This window comes from Bactrocera dorsalis, chromosome 1, assembly GCF_023373825.1.
Source record: "Bactrocera dorsalis isolate Fly_Bdor chromosome 1, ASM2337382v1, whole genome shotgun sequence".
Classification (NCBI taxonomy): domain Eukaryota; kingdom Metazoa; phylum Arthropoda; class Insecta; order Diptera; family Tephritidae; genus Bactrocera; species Bactrocera dorsalis.
The window spans coordinates 64,658,102-64,679,541 of NC_064303.1; the positions used below are offsets into that span (position 1 = coordinate 64,658,102).

The 21,440-nt window shown below is 34.9% G+C and overlaps 1 protein-coding gene across 6 annotated transcripts in view; it reads left to right on the forward strand.

Moving 5' to 3' along the window:
- Positions 1 to 9,676, forward strand: part of LOC105224118 (protoheme IX farnesyltransferase, mitochondrial) — a 91,399-nt gene extending 81,723 nt beyond the window's left edge. For 2 of the 6 annotated variants that reach the window (XM_049445897.1, XM_049445900.1), the window contains one exon: positions 8,816 to 9,676. In XM_049445897.1, coding sequence (XP_049301854.1) covers positions 8,816 to 8,826 — 11 coding nt within the window. In that variant the 3' untranslated portion in view covers positions 8,827 to 9,676. The other 4 variants (XM_049445898.1, XM_049445899.1, XR_007421165.1 and 1 more) reach the window with 4 other exon arrangements.
- The last annotated feature ends 11,764 nt before the right edge of the window (positions 9,677 to 21,440 follow it).

A 21,440-nucleotide genomic window follows, 5' to 3' on the forward strand; every position in this document is an offset into this window, starting at 1 on the left:
TAGGGAAATCTTGTACTACAGATAACGATATTGAGGGCCCTAGCAAAGTCGATCAGCCTATTCCCATTGGGAATTTGAATTTACCGACCGTTGTGCCAAAGATACCTTCTTTGCCCACCCAGGCGTTAAAGTCGCCAAGGACGATTTTGACATCGTGGCAGGGCAGCTGTCATTGATGCGCTCCAAGCGCTCATAGAATACATCTTTGGTAACATTGTCCTTCTCTTCCGTTGGGGCGTGGGCGAAAATCAGCGATATGTTGAAGAACTTCGCTTTGATGCGAATTGTGGCTAGACGTTCATCCACCGGCGTGAACGCTAGAACTCGACGACGGAGTCTCTTGCTCACTCCGAATCCCACACCGAATTCGCGCCCCTATATATGGCCACCGTAGTAAATGCCACAAGGGCCTACTTGTCTCAGTCCTTGTACTTTTATGAGAACATCTAAAGCTGGACATCGGCACATTCCCAATTTGGACGTCATCAAAATAGGGGTCTCTCATCAAAGACAGTGGTTTCAATTGCATTAGGGGCATTTTTTAAGTAGCGGTTCCCAAACCCAGCGCACAACCCTGGAGAAGGACGGTGCGGCTTCAAACGGATGTCCTTTGGCTACCCAGAGGATACCTAATCTGCTGCCATATGTAAAACAATCATTTATGGCCACTCCCATGTGAGTAGCGCTCAGAAAGCTTTCCTCACTTGCGTGTACTCCTACACATGACTCCATTTGAGTTACCTCTGCTATTTATGGTACATGTAATAGCAAATGGGTTACCTGTGTTATTCACAAAGCCAATATCAGTTTCCTTAAGAGTTAACTTACAAACCCAAAAGCTTATATGCAATTAATTGCTATCAGACTGGGTTATGCTGCCTACTTGCGCAGCCGTTGAGGTTATTTTCGCATACCAACACACGTACCATGGGGCCACATAACGTGTGCACCACTCCCTATTACATCTAACCGAAATGGAAGTATAGTGGAGCCTTTTTGCGCAAACGAAGAACAGGGTTGAATTCAATGCCAACACGGCTAAGAGGATACGAAGCAACTCTGCTACTAGGTGTTGCTCTAATTATAACAGTATTAAAAAATGTTATTTACCTATTCAAAAGGTTAGATCGGCGATATGATAGACCTTGGGCAGATAAAATCCATTTCAATTCTGGTAACGTAGAACCGACCGCCTTGGGAAATGCTTTATCTTTTTGTCGTGACGGATCTTTAATTTCAATTTTCTGCAAAAGCGAATTTTTATGATTTGTCTTTTCTGTTACATTTTTTTATTTGCAATTTCGTACCGCTAATTTACCCATATCATTCTTAAGCAAACGTTTCAAATACAATTGCTTAGTTTCACGTTCCGACTTAATCGACTAGAAGACCACCAGACAACAAGATATGCATGTACAATTTCGGGCGAATATTGATGTCGGCCGCTTGTATCGTGTTAAACACTCACCCAACGATGCCTCGTCCTTCAATATTTTATAAATGCGGTTGAAATAGCGTCTGCTCACGGCTCACTGTTATCACAAGACCATTGGGTAAAGAAATAAAAATAAAAAATATTATATTAGTTAAATGCGTCTGTTGAAAACAGTTGGTGAGTTTCTTGCACCGTATAAGGCATAATAAGCATAGGGGTTTCCAACGTTAATCGCTCTTAAATCTTGATGTCATAGCCGATATAGAAGAGTTTCTCTTTCAGTAACTATACAAAAGTAAATTGATAATTTTATTTAGCTTCTTTTTTTCTAACTTTATTATTATTAATTCTCCATACTCTTGTAGAACCCCCAAAGGTGATCTAGCCACCGATGCCCAGAGCATACTTAGATTATGGAGGGAACACTTCTTTAGCCTGCTGAATGGCAGTGAACGCATAACACCAGGAGAAGGCGAACCCGATTCCCCAATCGATGACGATGGAGCAGACGTTCCATTACCCGACTATGAAGAAGTTCGAATAGCAATTACCCGTCTGAAAAACAACAAAGCAGCGGGAGCCGATGGATTGCCGTCCGATCTATTCAAACACGGCGGCGAAGAACTGATAATGATCATGCATCAGCTTCTTTGTAAGATATGGTCGGACGAAAGCATGTTCAACGATTGGAATTTAACTGTGCTATGCCCAATCCATAAAAAAGGAGACCCCACAATCTGCGCCAACTACCGTAGGATTAGCCTCCTCAACATCGCATATAAGGTTCTATCGAGCGTATTGTGTGAAAGATTAAAGCCCACCGTCAACAAACTGAATAGACCTTATCAGTGTGGCTTTAGACCTGGCAAATCAACAACCGTCCAGATATTCACCATGCTTCTGCTTTCTCCAGACTGAATAAGGAGGCAAAGCAAATGGGTCTGGCAGTGAACGAGGGCAAGACAAAATATCTCCTGTCATCAAACGAACAGTCGTCGCACTCGCGACTTGGCTCTCACGTCACTGTCGACAGTCATAACTTTGAAGTTGTAGATAATTTCGTCTATTGAGGAACCCGTATTAACACCACCAACAATGTCAGCCTGGAAATCCAACGCAGGATTACTCTTGCCAACAGGTGCTACTTCGGACTGAGTAGGCAATTTAAAAGTAAAGTCCTCTCTCGACGAACAAAAGCCAAACTCTATAAGTCGCTCATAATTCCCGTCCTGCTATATGGTGCAGAGGCTTGGACGATGACAACAACCGATGAGTCGACGTTGCGAGTTTTCGAGAGAAAAGTTCTGCGAAAGATTTATGGTCCTTTGCGCGTTGGCCACGGCGAACATCGCATTCGATGGAACGATGAGCTGTACGAGATATACGACGACATTGACATAGTTCAGCGAATTAAAAGACAGCGGCGGTTGTCCGGATGGACGAAAACACTCCAGCTCTGAAAGTATTCGACGCAGTACCCGCCAGGGGAAGCAGAAGAAGGGGAAGACCTCCACTCCATTGGAAGGACCAAGTGGAGAAGGGCCTGGCTTCGCTTGCAATATCCAATTGGTGCCACGTGGCGAAAAGAAGAAACGACTGGCGCGCAGTTGTTAACTCGGCTATAATCGCGTAAGCGGTGTCTACGGCAATTAATAAGAAGAAGAAGTTACGCATTGTGAATTATCCACATTAGAAGAGCAAGAGAGAATAAACAAAGAAAATACACTTTGTGCGTAAATGTATGTATGTATGTGTGTAGTAACATAAATATTTTCCTTGCGATTTAAGGAATGTTGTTGATGATTGGTAAGTTTTATACAACATTTCAAAATGAAATATACTCCATAATAATGATTTTAACGAAATTAGGACGAATTTAACGATTACTGTGAATTTCCTTCAAGAAACCATTGTTGATTTGCTGTTTCTTCGCAAAACCAGGTTTTCCATATTCGAATTTTATTGAAAAAAAGTAAAAATTTGTACTAGATTCCTTTAAAGCTGCATACTAGCACAAGTAAATTTATCGCAGGAAAGTTTCTTGACCGTTTCTTAAGCGTTTTTTTATATGAAGTATTTACATTTCTTGAGAGCTGGATACTAAGCTATGAGGTACGTATCCAGATCTCACGTAATACATTTTTTCTTTAAGTAATTTTGACAGCCTGTTACGCATTGTGAATGATCCACTGTAGAAGAGCAAGGGAGAATAAACAAAGAAAATAAATTTTGTGCGAGGAATCTGGGCCCGAATCGCGGCATTCGTGAACGAGTAAAATTGTTCGAAATTTCCAGTTTTCGGATTGCGGCACTCGTTATCGAGTACACTCGTTCGAAATTTGACATTCTGTCATTCGATAACGAGTTGTAATTCAAACGAACCTAACGAAATGTCATTCGATTGATAATTTGCAATCGTTAATTCAAAAGTTTTCAAACGTCGTGAGTCTACTCAGAAAAAATCAAATAAAATGTAAGTTAACGTTTATGTTATTGACTATTTTATAAATAGAATCATTTTTTTAGGACAAATGTTAATAAAATCAACATGAGACAAAAAAATTTAATGGCCGAATACATGCTTCGGCATCAAGATTTGGCCAAAAATATGTTGCCGAATTGTGGTCAGGGCAAAGCTACTGCCAATAAATTGTGGGACTCCTTGGCGGTCCTGCTTAATGCGGCCGGTCTACCAATGAAGGATGCTAAGTCTTGGTGGAAAGTACGTAGATCTCCATGCATTTCCTCTTTTGATAAGTGCCTTAACAAATTTACTAACACAAATGTTATTTTCTTTATACATGTACACTTAGGTATTTGCTGATCAAAAGCACAACGTCAAAAAGAAGTTGTCTTTCAACAAAGCGTCGAAGCAGCGAACTGGTGGTGGTCCTTACGAAGAAAAGTACCTAACAACAGCAGAGGAGCAACAGCTTCAGGCTACCGGCATGGATGTTGCGGTAGAAGGCCTGGGAGAAGTAAGAACTTTTGGCAACTCCACCCTGAAAAAGAGCCTGTCGAAAAGCTTATGGCCGTTTCCTGAAGCTGTAAATATAAACATGTAGGCAATTGAAATTAATTTGTACACAATTCTAATTCCTTACGCTGCCTCCGGCATTGCCAAGGGATTGCTTTTGTCTCGCATTCGGTTCCTTATGACTTGCTTCCTCAGATTCCGAAGACGAATATAAAAAAATTATTGGATGCATCACTTTTGAGAAAAACAATAGTATTTCACCTTTATAAAAAAATATAGCACGGCTTCAACAACTTTCTTTGTTTTGATTTCACAATTTGACACTTCGTAAATGCCATTTGTAGAGAGGCCAGGACTGTTAGAGTGAGCTAATTTAGATTCGCTTCGTATGTGCGGCGATCCGGCTACTTGAAACGTCACGAAATTTGTTTCGATACAATAGCTCGCTCGATCACGAATGCCGCGATTCGGGCCCTGTATTTATTTGGTCCAAGTTTCCTTTTTTTTTTTTGTTGAGTGCATGTAGGGATTCCAATGATAGTATTTGAAGACGCTCCAATTCTATTGTGGTTATTTGGATGAGTGGTGCTCCGGGTTCTAATATAGTTTTCTCCTTGTAGCTGAATTGTTTATTATTTATGGCTATGTTCTCATTCCAATAGTGTACGAGATGACGGGTTATATTATTTTGTATTAGACTGCCGTTAAAGTTGTTAAGTAGGATTAAGGGGTTAGGTAGGTTTGAAAATTTAAAAAAAAAATCGATTTATTTTTGTGTTATTAAATAGTCCAATATGTTTAGAATATTCTCCTAAAATTTCAAATTGATTCGAGTAAAATTCTAGGAGATATATCCTTCGGAAGTTCCGCCCATTAGGCCACGTCAGCGCAGCGTCAAAACTTTAAACGTATTTATCTCAGAACTCTATTTTTTAAGTCGGTGGACACGATTTTTCGAAAAGTTATAAACCGATTTGGCTCAAATTTTGCACACATCTTTGAAATAACATTATTTACTTAATGAACGATCATTTTTTTTTATAATAAATCATTTTTTTGAGCCAAAATATGGCGAAAATTTAACCAAAAAATGTGTTATTTTTTTCTAAGTCTGTCAAAAATTCAAATTTCAATATCACTTTTTTTCCTTCGTTCAATAAAGAGATTTATGCATGTACTAACGAAATATTTTTGGTTTTTTGATTTTAGACAATCCAATTATGATTTATGACCAGGGCCAACCAAAATATGCACAAAAAATGCAGTTTTAAGCGCTTAGATATGCATTAAATAGGCTGAAATATGCTCGCAAATGTGCTCAATAAAAAAAATATTCAATTAATCAACAAAATTTGTTTTATATGTTTTAATTTTCATTGTTATTAAAGAGAGAAAAATTGCAAAGCACAATTAAATGTTGCTTTAAATTTTCAAATAAAAGCGATCGTCGTTTTTCATTTAACAATGTGGTGTAAACGGAAAAAGATCTTTCAACGTCCACTGAAGTCACTGGTCAGTATTTAAAATTATCAACTTCCAACGGTGTTAAAGAATCGATGAAGTTATCATTTTCCTTCGAGTTATTGAAAATAATTCTTTTAATTTTGCATAAAGACGTGTAGCCTTCGTTTCTTTTTAGAACTGCATTAAATTTTTGCAAAAAAGCGTTTATCCTCGATTTGTGTTAATGATTGATTTACAACTTCCATGACGTCAATACCTTCTTGCAAAGATAGGCCTTTTGTTTGCAGCATTTCAATCCCTGCACAAAGGCAAGCAAAGTTTGATTTGATAAAAATAAGTTCATTTTTCAGGTTCTTATTTTTTAATATTTCCTTAGTTCGACGAATAACGTCTGAGTCGTCATTGCTGAGTTTATTAATTGCTGAATCTACGTCATATAAATGATCGCAATAATATTCAGCCGCATCAATCCATGTACCCCTCCTAGTTATACAAGGTTGTGGGGGTAGTTTCAACTCTGGAAAGTCTGCCCTGAATTGACGGCGTCGAGACGGTGCCTTAAACCAACAACAACGTCTTCATAGCCTTCATAGTTGCTAACATGTACGCCGCCGCGTCCGTAACCGCAAATAATACTCTGTTGTACTGAATACCTTTAAAAAAGTAAAATTAGCATATTAAAGGAATATACTTATAAAAAATAGTACACCACTCAAAACTGGTTTCACACGCTCATAACAAGAAAAGATAAAAATGTAGTTCACAGCTGTCAGCGCGGAAAAAATAGTGGTTGAGTTACCACATTTCGTCAAATAAAGTAAAGGCTTAAATACATTCGAAGCCTCTGCGAGAGAAACATGAATGTGTTGAATCGCGTCGAATGTGTTTAAAGTTTAACAAATATGCAAAATAAGCATGATCATCAAAAATAAGCTTGGAAACTCAAAAATAAGCTTGGAAACTCTAAATATGCAAAATAAGCAATTATAAGCACAGGCTTAAAATAGTTGGCCCTGGTTATGACGTCCACGGCAAGATCACTTTTTTTGAGACGTCACGGGAGATGAGTTGTCAATGGCTGAGTTTTCAGAATTTTTACATGAAAATTTCACAAAATAGTCTTTAAATATGTACCTTCGATATTCGTATATAATAAAAAAAAATGATGAAAATACGCTTATTTTTAGCCTCTGAAGCCCACCTAACCCCTTAAGCTGTTGTCAATCTCTCGATTTCCGGGATATGGTCCGCATAACTGAAATCACACAGCGATTCTTTGCCCTCAACTAATTTAGAAATACATTTTGATTCTCTTAACTTAATGGCTATATATATTTTTTTAATTTTCATATTGTTGGATATTTTACAGTTGTTTGGTACTTTTAACAAACAATTTTCGGACAAAAATATTTCATCTGTTTCTAAGTGAACTATTAGTTTATTTGTTACAACTGGTTTTATTAGTAGATTTTGATAATTGGTTGCTTCTAATTCTGGAATTTTTACAATGCGAACTCTAACATTTATTCGATAGAGTTGTTATATTATTGTTTTGAAATATTTTGTGGCCTTCTTGTAATTCTATTTCGTTTAAAAGTAAAGTATACTACTTTTGCGTACAAAACTTCGTTTAGTTAATTTTTGCAAAAGTAGGGGTTATTATTTTATTATCGCTTTACGCCCTTTTTAGAAATATATGATTTTAATAATTTTCCTGCAACTAACTCTGAAGTAGAAGGTGTCCTGCGGGCTTGCCTTACAAGACTTGCAATCCACCGATGCCCAACGAAGTTCAACTTTTAAGTTTTTCTAGCCTCGTTGGTCCCTGCTCGGTCGCCAGTTAAGTTTTGCTTTATTGAGTTAAGAAATGTAACTGAACATAGTTCCTTAAAAATAACCTAAACTAGCTGTGGTTCAACGGCCGCGGCATATCGTTCTTAACGGCAGAGTTTAGGGAATGTTGAGTGGTCAGCAGAATTTACAATATATTGAAGTGGATGATTCTTTATTTTCATTATTATTTATTGATCAGGAATAATGTCGATCGATTTTGGGAGTTGCAATGAATGCTGAAATAAATATTTGTTGTGTTAACTTTTCATTTTCTTATTTAAAATCGTTCCACTAAAAAATCTATTTATTTATTACTCGTAATTTGTAAATTGTTGAGAAATGTTGCACATGAGATGTGTTTGATATGAATAACGCGACTTGACTGACTAACTGAACTGTATGCTATCTATAGTTGCCAGAGTTACCTTTTGAGCAACTACAGCGATTCACTAATGTGTAGAAGGATTTCGTACTATATGTTAGCTTATTGAAGAATTTTGGTAAGTGAAGCCTTTGCATCACATACATATGCTCTTGCAAGATTGCAGATTGTAAAAATACTATACCGAAATATACAAGGACACGAGAGCACCCATTGCAGAATCTAGTGATATATGAACAGCTTCTTTGGTCAATTTATTTTGAATGACTTATTGTGCATGGCTATTGTGAATTGGGGCACCTTCTGCATACATTTTTAACAAAAAAAACGGTAACAAGTTTTTATAATTTAAATAGAAATTATAAAATCGATTTAAAACTTACCTTCCTCAACAATTTAATAACGTAATATGTCTTTATGTAAAATGGCGGCTAAAACAGGGTTGCAATTATATTTTTGCGTGATATTGCACGCAAATATACATGGGTTTTGGTCTGTCATATTTTACAGCCATTGCAAATAATTTTCTGCGAGTGTTTGTTGTTGTGCCGGTGCACCAAGAGGAAATATATGCAATTCTTGCACCGTGCAAGGGTTTTGCAAGAGCAAGCGAATACCCCTTATATATTCTTAGGTAGTCCATAAAGTTAAAAAGATACGGTTGATTATAACTACATATCTTAAAACTTTTACTAATAAAAATGTTTTAAAATTATTTTTTCAGAAATTGCTTAGGACGTTTGGAAATACAACCTTGTAAAGGCCATTGTGGTTATTCGGTAACCCATTTTTGGCGTCGAGCCAGTAATGTTATATTTTTTCAAGCAAAAGGGACACATGACCATCCAAATCCCGAGGCCAAGGAGTCAACTGAAGCACGACGTCTTTTCTGTAATAACCGACATATTCGCAATACATCTACTACGCTTACACAACGAAAAACTTCTCGCAATAATAAATCCCGCTGTACTAATAACCACTTTATGAACCCACAGCACCGGTTACATAAATTAGAAGAATAAAGGAACATAACGAATTATTGTAGTATTTATGAAAATTCTCACAACGTGGCTCCATTTGGTCAAGAGCAAGAAAATCTGGAACAGTCTAGACTTTTACCTACAGAAATTACTCCTTTCATGTCCTCAAATGTATGTTTAAATACAACAACATTAACGGATAATTTGAATTTAAACCACATGACTGCAGTTTCCAATGTAATTTTACAATGCTCGAAAATTGTGCACCGTCATCTGCTTTGACATCTTCAGTTTCCCTTTATTACTCTCTTTCTATGCAGAATCAGCAATTACAAAATACGATACAGAAATCTAAAATAATGGAGTTAAATTCTACAGCGAAACACAATTCTATACACCAGTTTATCATGAACCGCGCCGATTCAATGAAAATTATGATGACACATTCTGAGTTTTATTATTCTGGGCACCATAACGCATGGAATTATTGTATTTAATTATTTAATTTGAAGTAAATAAAACTAGTTTAATAATTTGGTTTGTAAATATATACGTTTTGCTCACAACACAGGAATAATAATCTAATAAAATCTATTGTAAATAAATACATTTGAAAAACATATAAAGGAGGGCTAAGTTTGGGTGTAATCGATCATTTTATATATTGCAATTTGCGACGCTCCAAAACGGGGAATATTTTCAGCACTCATACAAATCAATACAAACTGTGTAAAGTCAACTGCAAAATCGAAAAGCATTATGTTGAAGTCACAGGAAAGTCTAGATTGATTGCATTTACTTTGGACATTAAACTGGAGTACAGTGTGTTAATAAAGTAGTGCTAAGTACACAAAAATTTTTGAAACAGCTTTTTTAATAAAGCATGCTAAAAACCCCAAATGAACTATTAAAAAAACTGCAAGGTTTTAAATACGAGTTGGGCGAGTTAATAACGAGATGTGCAATGTAATTTTTATAATTATTTCCTAATTCCATTTTTCCTTACAAAGGAAAAGGTTTTTTTTGAACGCACTGTATGTTTGAAAACATGTTTCTATATTTGGTGTAAAGCCCAATAGAACTACAAAAATCCTTTTTTTTCGTATGTACTAAATAGGATCAGGTGCAATTAATAAAGTAATTCTACTTTCTTTAATTTGCTTATATAATGTTTTTTTTTAACCTAATCGTTCCACGTTTAGTATTTTTCAATATAATTTTTGTAATCGCTCATTTTCACACTTTACGATGGGATTAAATAATCCTATTAAGTTTATATACTGTGATCCTTTGTACCAAATTTTTTGTGTTGTAATTTAATTTTTCCCTTAGTTATAGCATATTATGGTCCTTCGCATAACAACATTTTGTGTGCCAATGAACACGTGTACAAGTTACATAGATTAGTTTTTTTTCTTATCGCTTATAATAGTTCTAAGTCTGTCTCGTTTAGGTCAGATAATAAGATGTCCAACTCCTCTCTCACTGGAAGTGAGAGAACAATTGCTAAACGTCAAAACCACCTAAACTTTGACAGTTGACTGGATTAGGGAGGTTTTGACGTTTAGCAATTGGAAAAAAGGGACGACCAGATTAAAATCCCGCCAAATTATTATTCGAATGGAGACATTTTTAATTTTTTTTCTCCATTTGTAACGGCCATTAGTTCGAAGAATAGGGAAGGCGCAACAGCACGTAAGTTGAAAGATGTGAGTATATTTTAACTTTTATTAAATAAACTTGCATTTATTTAATACTTTTTTATTTATTTTGCAGATAAAATGCCGAAAACAACCAGCAGTTGGAGAAAGTGTATTGTTGGCTGCAACGAGGGAGGAATAACATTTAGTTTTCCAAACAGTGGAACGGACCTCGAAAGGTGAGTGAAAAACATTATATAGTGCAAAAAGTGTTTGCGAATTTGTGAAAAATTTCGATAAACTCAGTGTTTCGATTCTGCAATGAAAATAGTAATAACAATGAAATTGAATTTCCGTGTGTTTTTAAATGTGATGTGCTGAACAAGTAGAGCGCGACAGCCTGCAAACGACATCTGCCAAATATTGAAATACACACGTTCTTGAGGACACAGTTATGTAGTCGTGCAGCTGCTTCAATAACTGTATCCTTAAGAACATGTGTATTTTAATAAATGTCGCTTGCAGTCTGTCGAGCTCTACTTGTTCAGAGCGTAACTGTCAATTTATTGCCATTGCCGTTAATTAATTAAATAAATTATTTTAAAGTAATGATTTATAATTGAATATTTATGATAGTTATAAAAAAGTCGTACTTTAAATATTCATTAAATAAACACTTTTTGCACTATTATTATTATTATTAGTATACATATTTTATAATTAAATTTTTACCTTTATATATTTTATTTTGTTTCTTTTAATAGGCGTAAATATTGGCTCAACCGCTTAGGTGTTTCCGATGAAACCGATGAAACACCTAAACATAGTTTTGCTTGTGAGCGGCATTTTTCGGCAAAAATGCGCCTTGAAAAGCGATTGCGTTCGGGGGCCGTCCCCGATATAAATTTAAAAGTTGAGCCTACATTTGACGACCCAAATTCCGAATTAAAAAATACAATTTTATTGGGTCTAGACGATTTTGCTCCCCACGTTGAAGAAGCTGTCTCAAATGCACAAAATGCATCGAGGCAGCTTTTTCCAAGTATTGAAAATGAGATTGAAGATGGAATTTTAGAGCCTCTTCCATTTTTTGAGGAGAATGTATCTTTTAATTTTGATAAGGCCGCGCAAACAGGTAGGGGTCTGACCGCAGGTACGGAAAGGATGAAGAAATTGAGGGAAGAGAATAGGGGTTTGAAAATAAAGTTAGATCAACAGAGCAGGAAAATAGAAGTTTAAAGGCCAAGTTAGTTGAAATGGCCGCAGAGTTAGAAATATGTAGGGAACAGCTAAGAAATAGCTCATTTAGGGAACAGTCAGACCCTCTTTTTTTAGTTTGTAGTAAAGTTCCTCCTCAGTTAGGTGCTTGTATTAGAAGTAGTTTTATAAATAATAATCCGTACAATTTTTTGAAAACGATAGCTTTGGGTGTATTTTTTCTATCGCCAGTTGCTTATCGGCACTTAAAGCACCAATTAGATTTTCCATCCGAAAGTACTTTGGAAAACTTTGTTACAGACTTGCCCCGTTTCCCAGGTTGCACCCAAAGTAGCATAAAATCGTTAGAGATCAGGAGTAGGGGATTCACTTTCGAACAAAAGTTCGTGTCGGTTTCATGTGATGAAATGTCATTTGCAGTATGATAGGAAATTCGATAGGGTGATAGATGTTGAGGATTATGGCGATGAAAATCGCACTTCTAGATTTGCAACTACTGCAATGATTATAATGGTGCAAGGTATAGGTGGAGAGCCTTGGTCCCACCCATTGCTTATTTTTTCGTAAAAGGTTCCTGCAAAGGGGATGTCCTCAAGAAATACATTCTTGAAGCTATTACCCAACTGCAAAATATAGGACTAATTCCTTGCCATTTTGTTTGCGACCAGGGCACCAATTTTCAGAATTTTGCTAATTTGTTAGGTGTTTCAGCATCACGGCCTTTTTTTAATGTTAATGGCAAGGAGGTGTATTTTTTTACGATAAACCCCATTTGATAAAAAGTAGTCGTAACTGTTTACAAAATTTAAAAAATACGGGTTTCTTTAAAAATAGTCGGGTAAGTTGGTCGGATATTGTTCATTTTTATGAAACCGACTCTAAGTCGAGTTATCGGTGTGCGCATAAATTAACCGATGCTCATATTTATCCCAATACCTTCCAAAAAATGACGGTTAAATTCGCACCTCAAGTATTGAGTAATACGGTCGCTTCTGGTATGTTGTCCCTATATAGCTAGGGAGCCTTAAGCTCGAATAGTATGAGCTTTATTAATACCGCGGAATTCGTTTCGTTTTTTATTAAATTATTTGATATTTTAAATAGCAGTTTCGTTGAGGCTGTTGTACCCACTAAAAAAATGTTGTAGGTTCCCCTGAACAGTTAGAGTTTTTAAATGAGGCAGAACAAGTTTTAAAAGCTATTCACGTCGTAGACGATTTTGAAAGCAACACTACAACTAATAATTTTAGTTTTTTAAAGGGGTGGGTGTTAAATATTAACACGATTGTGGCGATTTTTGTCACACTCAGGTTTTCCGTACTTGAAGACGAGACGACTACGTCAGGACAGTTTAGAACATTTTTTTGGGCAGATTCGAAGCAGAGGAGGTACTATAGTAACGCCCTATATGTTCTTTAGTTTGTTTAGGAAATCGTGGGGTTTACGTTACGTAAACGTCATAACAAAAGGAAACTGTGAGCTGCCTTTAGAACCTGATGCTACAGTAATTTCGGAACATAGTAATAATGTTCTGCGTAATGTGTGTAATGATTCACTATTGAATGACCTTTCTTGGCAGGATTTTTAAGGTTTACCACGGCCTGAACACTCCCTCGTTAGATCAATTACATTAGACAGTAGTTTAGAAATTAATTTTTTGAAAGAAAATATGTTTAGCTACTTTTGCGGCTATTTCTAATTAAAAATTTTCAAACTGCACACATGTTCCCTGCTTTTACCATATTTCTATAGTAATGCCCTATATGTTCTTTAGTTTGTTTAGGAAATCGTGGGGTTTACGTTACGTAAACGTCATAACAAAAGGAAACTGTGAGCTGCCTTTAGAACCTGATGCTACAGTAATTTCGGAACATAGTAATAATGTTCTGCGTAATGTGTGTAATGATTCACTATTGAATGACCTTTCTTGGCAGGATTTTTAAGGTTTACCACGGCCTGAACACTCCCTCGTTAGATCAATTACATTAGACAGTAGTTTAGAAATTAATTTTTTGAAAGAAAATATGTTTAGCTACTTTTGCGGCTATTTCTAATTAAAAATTTTCAAACTGCACACATGTTCCCTGCTTTTACCATATTTAGGAGATGAAATTCCTTCGGACGAATTCATCTTCATGCATCAAAATCAAATAGTCAAATGCAACTTAGTCAAGCCGCCTGAGGATTTTATTGCATTTGTAAAAATTTTGGAAACAAGATTTTTAGAAGACAGTAATTGTCATAAAATAGGATTAGGAGATATTCTTTTTAATAAAATGAAAGATGTTAGGCCCTTTTTGTGTTGCGATAATTGTGACCCAAAAATAGTTTTAGCCCTTTTTATTAGAATTAGAATATATTTTTTAACTAAATTTTTAAATAAAGACCTTTCTGTCCCTAATTTTAAAAGTAAAATTTTGTGTGTTTCACACCTATAGGTTTCAATTTTTTTTATTTTTTAGTGGTTACAATAAGCGAACTTAAAGTTACGATAGAAAATAAAAAAAGTAAAAATTTTGTAAACAGGTAGGATAAAGAGGCTCTAAAATAAGAAAGCAATTTTTTTTAAGGAAAATTAAAATTTGGGATGTAAATGTAGGCATTTGTATATATGTAAATAGTTATATTATTGTGATATTTTTATATATTTTTTATATGAATTGTTATTGTTTTGTTTTAATCGTTATATGTAGAATTTTATCGTTTTGTTTTTTTTTTTCGTTATACACTTGTTATTGTTATCGTTTTGTTGATTTATGTAAATAAATTTATTAATGGGTGATATAGGCTTAAAGGGGAACCGAGCACCCAAAACTAACTTCGGTAACGCGCCGCTTTGCATACCTCCTGGGTGGTGTGGAAAGTGCAATTGGGCATTTTAATTTAAATGCCCAAAAATTCTTATTTTGTTCGATCTGGCCACAATGGAAAATGTTATAAAAAACGCTTATCACACTAGAATAAGTTGGGCATCCCATTATCCCTGGTTGAACCGTTACCGTTTCACATTGCGTGAGTATAACAATAATATAGGGCACATAGTCTCAAAAAGTTATAAGTTATAACGATCCGAAAACATAGCATTCAGAGTTGTTTTTGCGTAAACGGATTTTGCAATCCAACACAAAATTTTTACACTAGCATAAAAAGTTATGATGTTATGATTTTACGATGCTTTATGACACGATGTGAGTACCCCAATAGATTAAGCACAAATTAATCGTGCGATTCTGTACTGTGATACAGTCTCAAGTCTCTAAATTTGTGATTCTAAGTTAAAGAAAATTTTTGAGACTTGAGACGATTCTGCTATTCTGTAAGCGACAGTCACAAAATCTATTACGTTTTATTATTCAGAGATATTTTTAAAATTGAATGAAAATAAATAAGTCGATAACAAATATTAAATTTTCTATAACAAAGTCAAAAAACATAGTTGTCAATAAAAATAAAAATATATATGAAATGTTTTTACACTTAAATGAAAATCAATATGTCGATAACAAATGTAAAATTTTCTATAACATAGTTAAAAAAACATAATTACCAATAAAAATAAAAACATATGTTGACTTTGTTTCATAATATTTACGAAATTTATGTAAAATTTATTTAGTTTTAACGTTTTCGTGTTTGAGTTGCTTACAAAATATAAAAAAACGACAATTGATTAATATCTATGAAGATCTCTATTCAGTATATTCAAAATGGCAAACAAGAGTTTTTTTTTAGTTTTGTGACCTGCTAACTAACAGATGACAAATTTGAGACAATATTTTGAGACTAACGCTAGAGACTAGTTAGTAACGGGTGATTTTTTTGAGGTTAGGATTTTCATGCATTAGTATTTGACAGATCACGTGGGATTTCAGACATGGTGTCAAAGAGAAAGATGCTCAGTATGCTTTGACATTTCATCATGAATAGACTTACTAACGAGCAACGCTTGCAAATCATTGAATTTTATTACCAAAATCAGTGTTCGGTTCGAAATGTGTTTCGCGCGCGTGTTTTGTTCAGCGATGAGGCTCATTTCTGGTTGAATGGCTACGTAAATAAGCAAAATTGCCGCATTTGGGGTGAAGAGCAACCAGAAGCCGTTCAAGAACTGCCCATGCATCCCGAAAAATGCACTGTTTGGTGTGGTTTGTACGCTGGTGGAATCATTGGACCGTATTTTTTCAAAGATGCTGTTGGACGCAACGTTACGGTGAATGGCGATCGCTATCGTTCGATGCTAACAAACTTTTTGTTGCCAAAAATGGAAGAACTGAACTTGGTTGACATGTGGTTTCAACAAGATGGCGCTACATGCCACACAGCTCGCGATTCTATGGCCATTTTGAGGGAAAACTTCGGACAACAATTCATCTCAAGAAATGGACCCGTAAGTTGGCCACCAAGATCATGCGATTTAACGCCTTTAGACTATTTTTTGTGGGGCTACGTCAAGTCTAAAGTCTACAGAAATAAGCCAGCAACTATTCCAGCTTTGGAAGACAACATTTCCGAAGAAATTCGGGCTATTCCGGCCGAAATGCTCGAAAAAGTTGCCCAAAATTGGACTTTCCGAATGGACCACCTAAGACGCAGCCGCGGTCAACATTTAAATGAAATTATCTTCAAAAAGTAAATGTCATGAACCAATCTAACGTTTCAAATAAAGAACCGATGAGATTTTGCAAATTTTATGCGTTTTTTTTTTTAAAAAGTTATCAAGCTCTTAAAAAATCACCCTTTATTAACTAGTCACAAATTGAGACTTTACATCAAAATGTCTCAAAGAGTGACTAGAGACTGCTCACAGAATCGCGCTATTAGTGTTATATGTATTTCAAAATATGCCTCGGATCCATCGTCTGATCAAATCGAGTGTCTGCTGTGAAATAAGCCTCCCTACACAACTTATTAAGATTATAATTTTTGATTTACATTTAAAACGTATGTATATTTTTGTGAATCCACCTTTAAGTACAAAATCAAATAAATAAGCAAATTTAAGTAAATTAAATGAAAATACTCGAATTAAATTTAATTTACTTAAATTAAAAAAATTCTTGTAGTTTTTTTCTCTTGTAATAAAATATATTATTTCTTAAACAAAAACATAGTTTTTACTATTTATTACACACATATCGAAGAAATATGTAACGTATACATATATATTTTTCTGAGCCTATGTACTTCATAACGAACGCATTTAATAAAATGTTTCATTTCGATTTTTCTACGCTGTGACCCAAAGTGCTCAGGTCTTGCAGACGCAAAGTCTGAGAATTTTTCAACAGGGCTAAACTAGCGGAAAGAGAATACTCCCACGAGCCCACTGTGTCTAGAGCAGAATTAGCCAAGAAGTTGGATTCAGGGTTTTCATTTACTACTCCGTAGCAGCGAAATTTTTAGAATTATTCCTAACGCTTTCACTTTGACGAGAGCCTCGTAGCAGAGCCATAGCAAAACAACGAAAATGTACTTATGCGTTCTACTCTGCTCGGAGTTTTATCAGGTGAAAAACTATATGCGTAGCCGTAGAAAAAATTTGAAAGTGGTATAATAACAGAGCTTATTAAAATTTGTATGGGCTACGGCGAAATATTTATGTTGCTTTTCTTTTTTTTTATTTTTAAAGTGAATTGAAGCAAAAAAATTTAATAATAACATTTTATTCAGAAACAAAAAATCTTGCTTGAATGCGTTTTATGCAAATCATTTTGGCACTTTTGAGTATTGATTCCTTGTGTAAACATGGCACCGACAAATAAAATTTTCAGCATTCTTATTTATTACACTAGCCGACAATGGATTTTGCTCTGAAATAAAAATTATATATTTTGGTTCCTGTTAGTATGTATATCATTAGAAAAATAATAAAAAGAAATCCTTAGGTCCAATTACGATAATATTATTGAAGTTATACTTCTTATACGAGTTCGGAAAAGGTTGCGATAGATTCAGGTTGCGCAACCTTTCTCAATATGAATCTACGCAACCTTGTTCGAGTAGCAAGCGAAGCGGTGACAATCGGCGATCGTTTGTTCATTTCTTTCGGCACAGCTTGGCTTTTCTACGGATTTTGCAATCCAACACAAAATTTTTACACTAGCATAAAAAGTTATGATGTTATGATTTTACGATGCTTTATGACACGATGTGAGTACCCCAATAGATTAAGCACAAATTAATCGTGCGATTCTGTACTGTGATACAGTCTCAAGTCTCTAAATTTGTGATTCTAAGTTAAAGAAAATTTTTGAGACTTGAGACGATTCTGCTATTCTGTAAGCGACAGTCACAAAATCTATTACGTTTTATTATTCAGAGATATTTTTAAAATTGAATGAAAATAAATAAGTCGATAACAAATATTAAATTTTCTATAACAAAGTCAAAAAACATAGTTGTCAATAAAAATAAAAATATATATGAAATGTTTTTACACTTAAATGAAAATCAATATGTCGATAACAAATGTAAAATTTTCTATAACATAGTTAAAAAAACATAATTACCAATAAAAATAAAAACATATGTTGACTTTGTTTCATAATATTTACGAAATTTATGTAAAATTTATTTATTTTTAACCTTTTCGTGTTTGAGTTGCTTACAAAATATAAAAAAAACGACAATCGATTAATATTTATGATGATCTCTATTCAGTATATTCAAAATGGCAAACAAGAGTTTTTTTTAGTTTTGTGACCTGCTAACTAACAGATGACAAATTTGAGACAATATTTATGGACTAACGCTAGAGACTATTTAGTATATATTAACTAGTCACAAATTGAGACTTTACATCAAAATGTCTCAAAGAGTGACTAGAGACTGCTCACAGAATCGCGCTATTAGTGTTATATGTATTTCAAAATATGCCTCGGATCCATCGTCTGATCAAATCGAGTGTCTGCTGTGAAATAAGCCTCCCTACACAACTTATTAAGATTATAATTTTTGATTTACATTTAAAACGTATGTATATTTTTGTGAATCCACCTTTAAGTACAAAATCAAATAAATAAGCAAATTTAAGTAAATTAAATGAAAATACTCGAATTAAATTTAATTTACTTAAATTAAAAAAATTCTTGTAGTTTTTTTCTCTTGTAATAAAATATATTATTTCTTAAACAAAAACATAGTTTTTACTATTTATTACACACATATCGAAGAAATATGTAACGTATACATATATATTTTTCTGAGCCTATGTACTTCATAACGAACGCATTTAATAAAATGTTTCATTTCGATTTTTCTACGCTGTGACCCAAAGTGCTCAGGTCTTGCAGACGCAAAGTCTGAGAATTTTTCAACAGGGCTAAACTAGCGGAAAGAGAATACTCCCACGAGCCCACTGTGTCTAGAGCAGAATTAGCCAAGAAGTTGGATTCAGGGTTTTCATTTACTACTCCGTAGCAGCGAAATTTTTAGAATTATTCCTAACGCTTTCACTTTGACGAGAGCCTCGTAGCAGAGCCATAGCAAAACAACGAAAATGTACTTATGCGTTCTACTCTGCTCGGAGTTTTATCAGGTGGAAAACTATATGCGTAGCCGTAGAAAAAATTTGAAAGCGGTATAATAACAGAGCTTATTAAAATTTGTATGGGCTACGGCGAAATATTTATGTTGCTTTTCTTTTTTTTTTATTTTTAAAGTGAATTGAAGCAAAAAAATTTAATAATAACATTTTATTCAGAAACAAAAAATCTTGCTTGAATGCGTTTTATGCAAATCATTTTGGCACTTTTGAGTATTGATTCCTTGTGTAAACATGGCACCGACAAATAAAATTTTCAGCATTCTTATTTATTACACTAGCCGACAATGGATTTTGCTCTGAAATAAAAATTATATATTTTGGTTCCTGTTAGTATGTATATCATTAGAAAAATAATAAAAATAAATCCTTAGGTCCAATTACGATAATATTATTGAAGTTATACTTCTTATACGAGTTCGGAAAAGGTTGCGATAGATTCAGGTTGCGCAACCTTTCTCAATATGAATCTACGCAACCTTGTTCGAGTAGCAAGCGAAGCGGTGACAATCGGCGATCGTTTGTTCATTTCTTTCGGCACAGCTTGGCTTTTCTACCAAATTTATCATTTCCATATTCGTAGCAATAGAAGTTCTTTGGCATAAGTAAAGTAATGGCCGCCGATTGTCACCCCTTGCCGCTGTAGCAGCTTCGCCTATGTGTACGCATATGTATGTTTGTATGCTTGTGCATTATTGAAGTTATACTGCTTTTTCTTTCCTTTGTCTTTCATTTCTGCGAATTCTCAACTATTTTATGTGACCTTTGGTTGAAATACTCTGCGTTGGTCCATTTTTTGGAAATCGACCTACGATGACGAAGTATTTTCGTCGTTAACTGGTGCGCATCTCAGTTGTTTCCCAATGTTTTTGCATTAAATCGTTTCATATAATGTCCAGAAAGTTTAAAAATTCGCCAGATTTATTTTGTTTTGTGTGTGGAGGCTTTAATCCACGCTCAAGTTCGAAGAAGTTTTCGCCGCGTCTGTTGGTAGCGTATCGTTCGTATTTTGGATTCGGCGCTGAAGAAAGTCTAAGTAAACCTTGGAGTCCGAGTTTGTTGTGTTCAAGATGTTCACGGTACCTCGCAGGGTGGCTCCAAGGTACTCACACACCATTGCCGTTTACTATACCAGCTATATGGCGAGAACAACAAAATCATGAAAATGATTGTTATTTTTGTCTAACGAACATTACTGGAATGAAGTCGACGTCTAAAAATAATACAGTAGAGGCCCGCTAATCCGGATCAATTAAAACCGACCCCTATCCGGAATATAAGGAAATCCGGATTACCAAAGACATATCAGAACTATGTATTAAGAAAAAATATTTATAAATTTCTGTTTGTTTATTATAACAAATAATACACATGTTTCAAAAAACAAACTTAAAACAATACATTGAAAATAAACGTTAGAAATTTGTATGTATCAAGCGGTGTAATAAAATTCTAAATTTAATTGAAAAAATCGGTTAATTTTGTTTGGTGAACGCTTTTTTGTTTAGCCTCCATTGCTCGCTGCCGTAGCGTTCTAAGAATACACAAACTGTCCGATTCAACGTTATTTTCCTCTGACCATTGTATACAGGTGCTGAAGCTTTTAATAGCGTCTTCATGTTTAGCTTTTGGTTCATTGTTTTCGACTTCTTCAACGGAGGAATCGTCGTCACTATGGAGGGGTAAATGGTCGTTATGTCCAATAAGCCATTCACTAATTTCAGATTGTCCCTGAATAGAGAAGAATTTTTTGCCAACATTTTGCTACTGTATCAGACGACAGCTTGTCCCAAGAATTCGCAAGCAAAAAACAGCATCCTTTATTGTGAGATTTTTAATAACTTTGGAAACATCATTTTCTTCCAAAGACAGGATATGCACCAAGAGGCTTTTGAGATAATACAACGGTTGGTTAAACGTATTGCGTTTTGGTCCATTGGTTGGATAAGAGCTGTGTAGTTAGGTCGA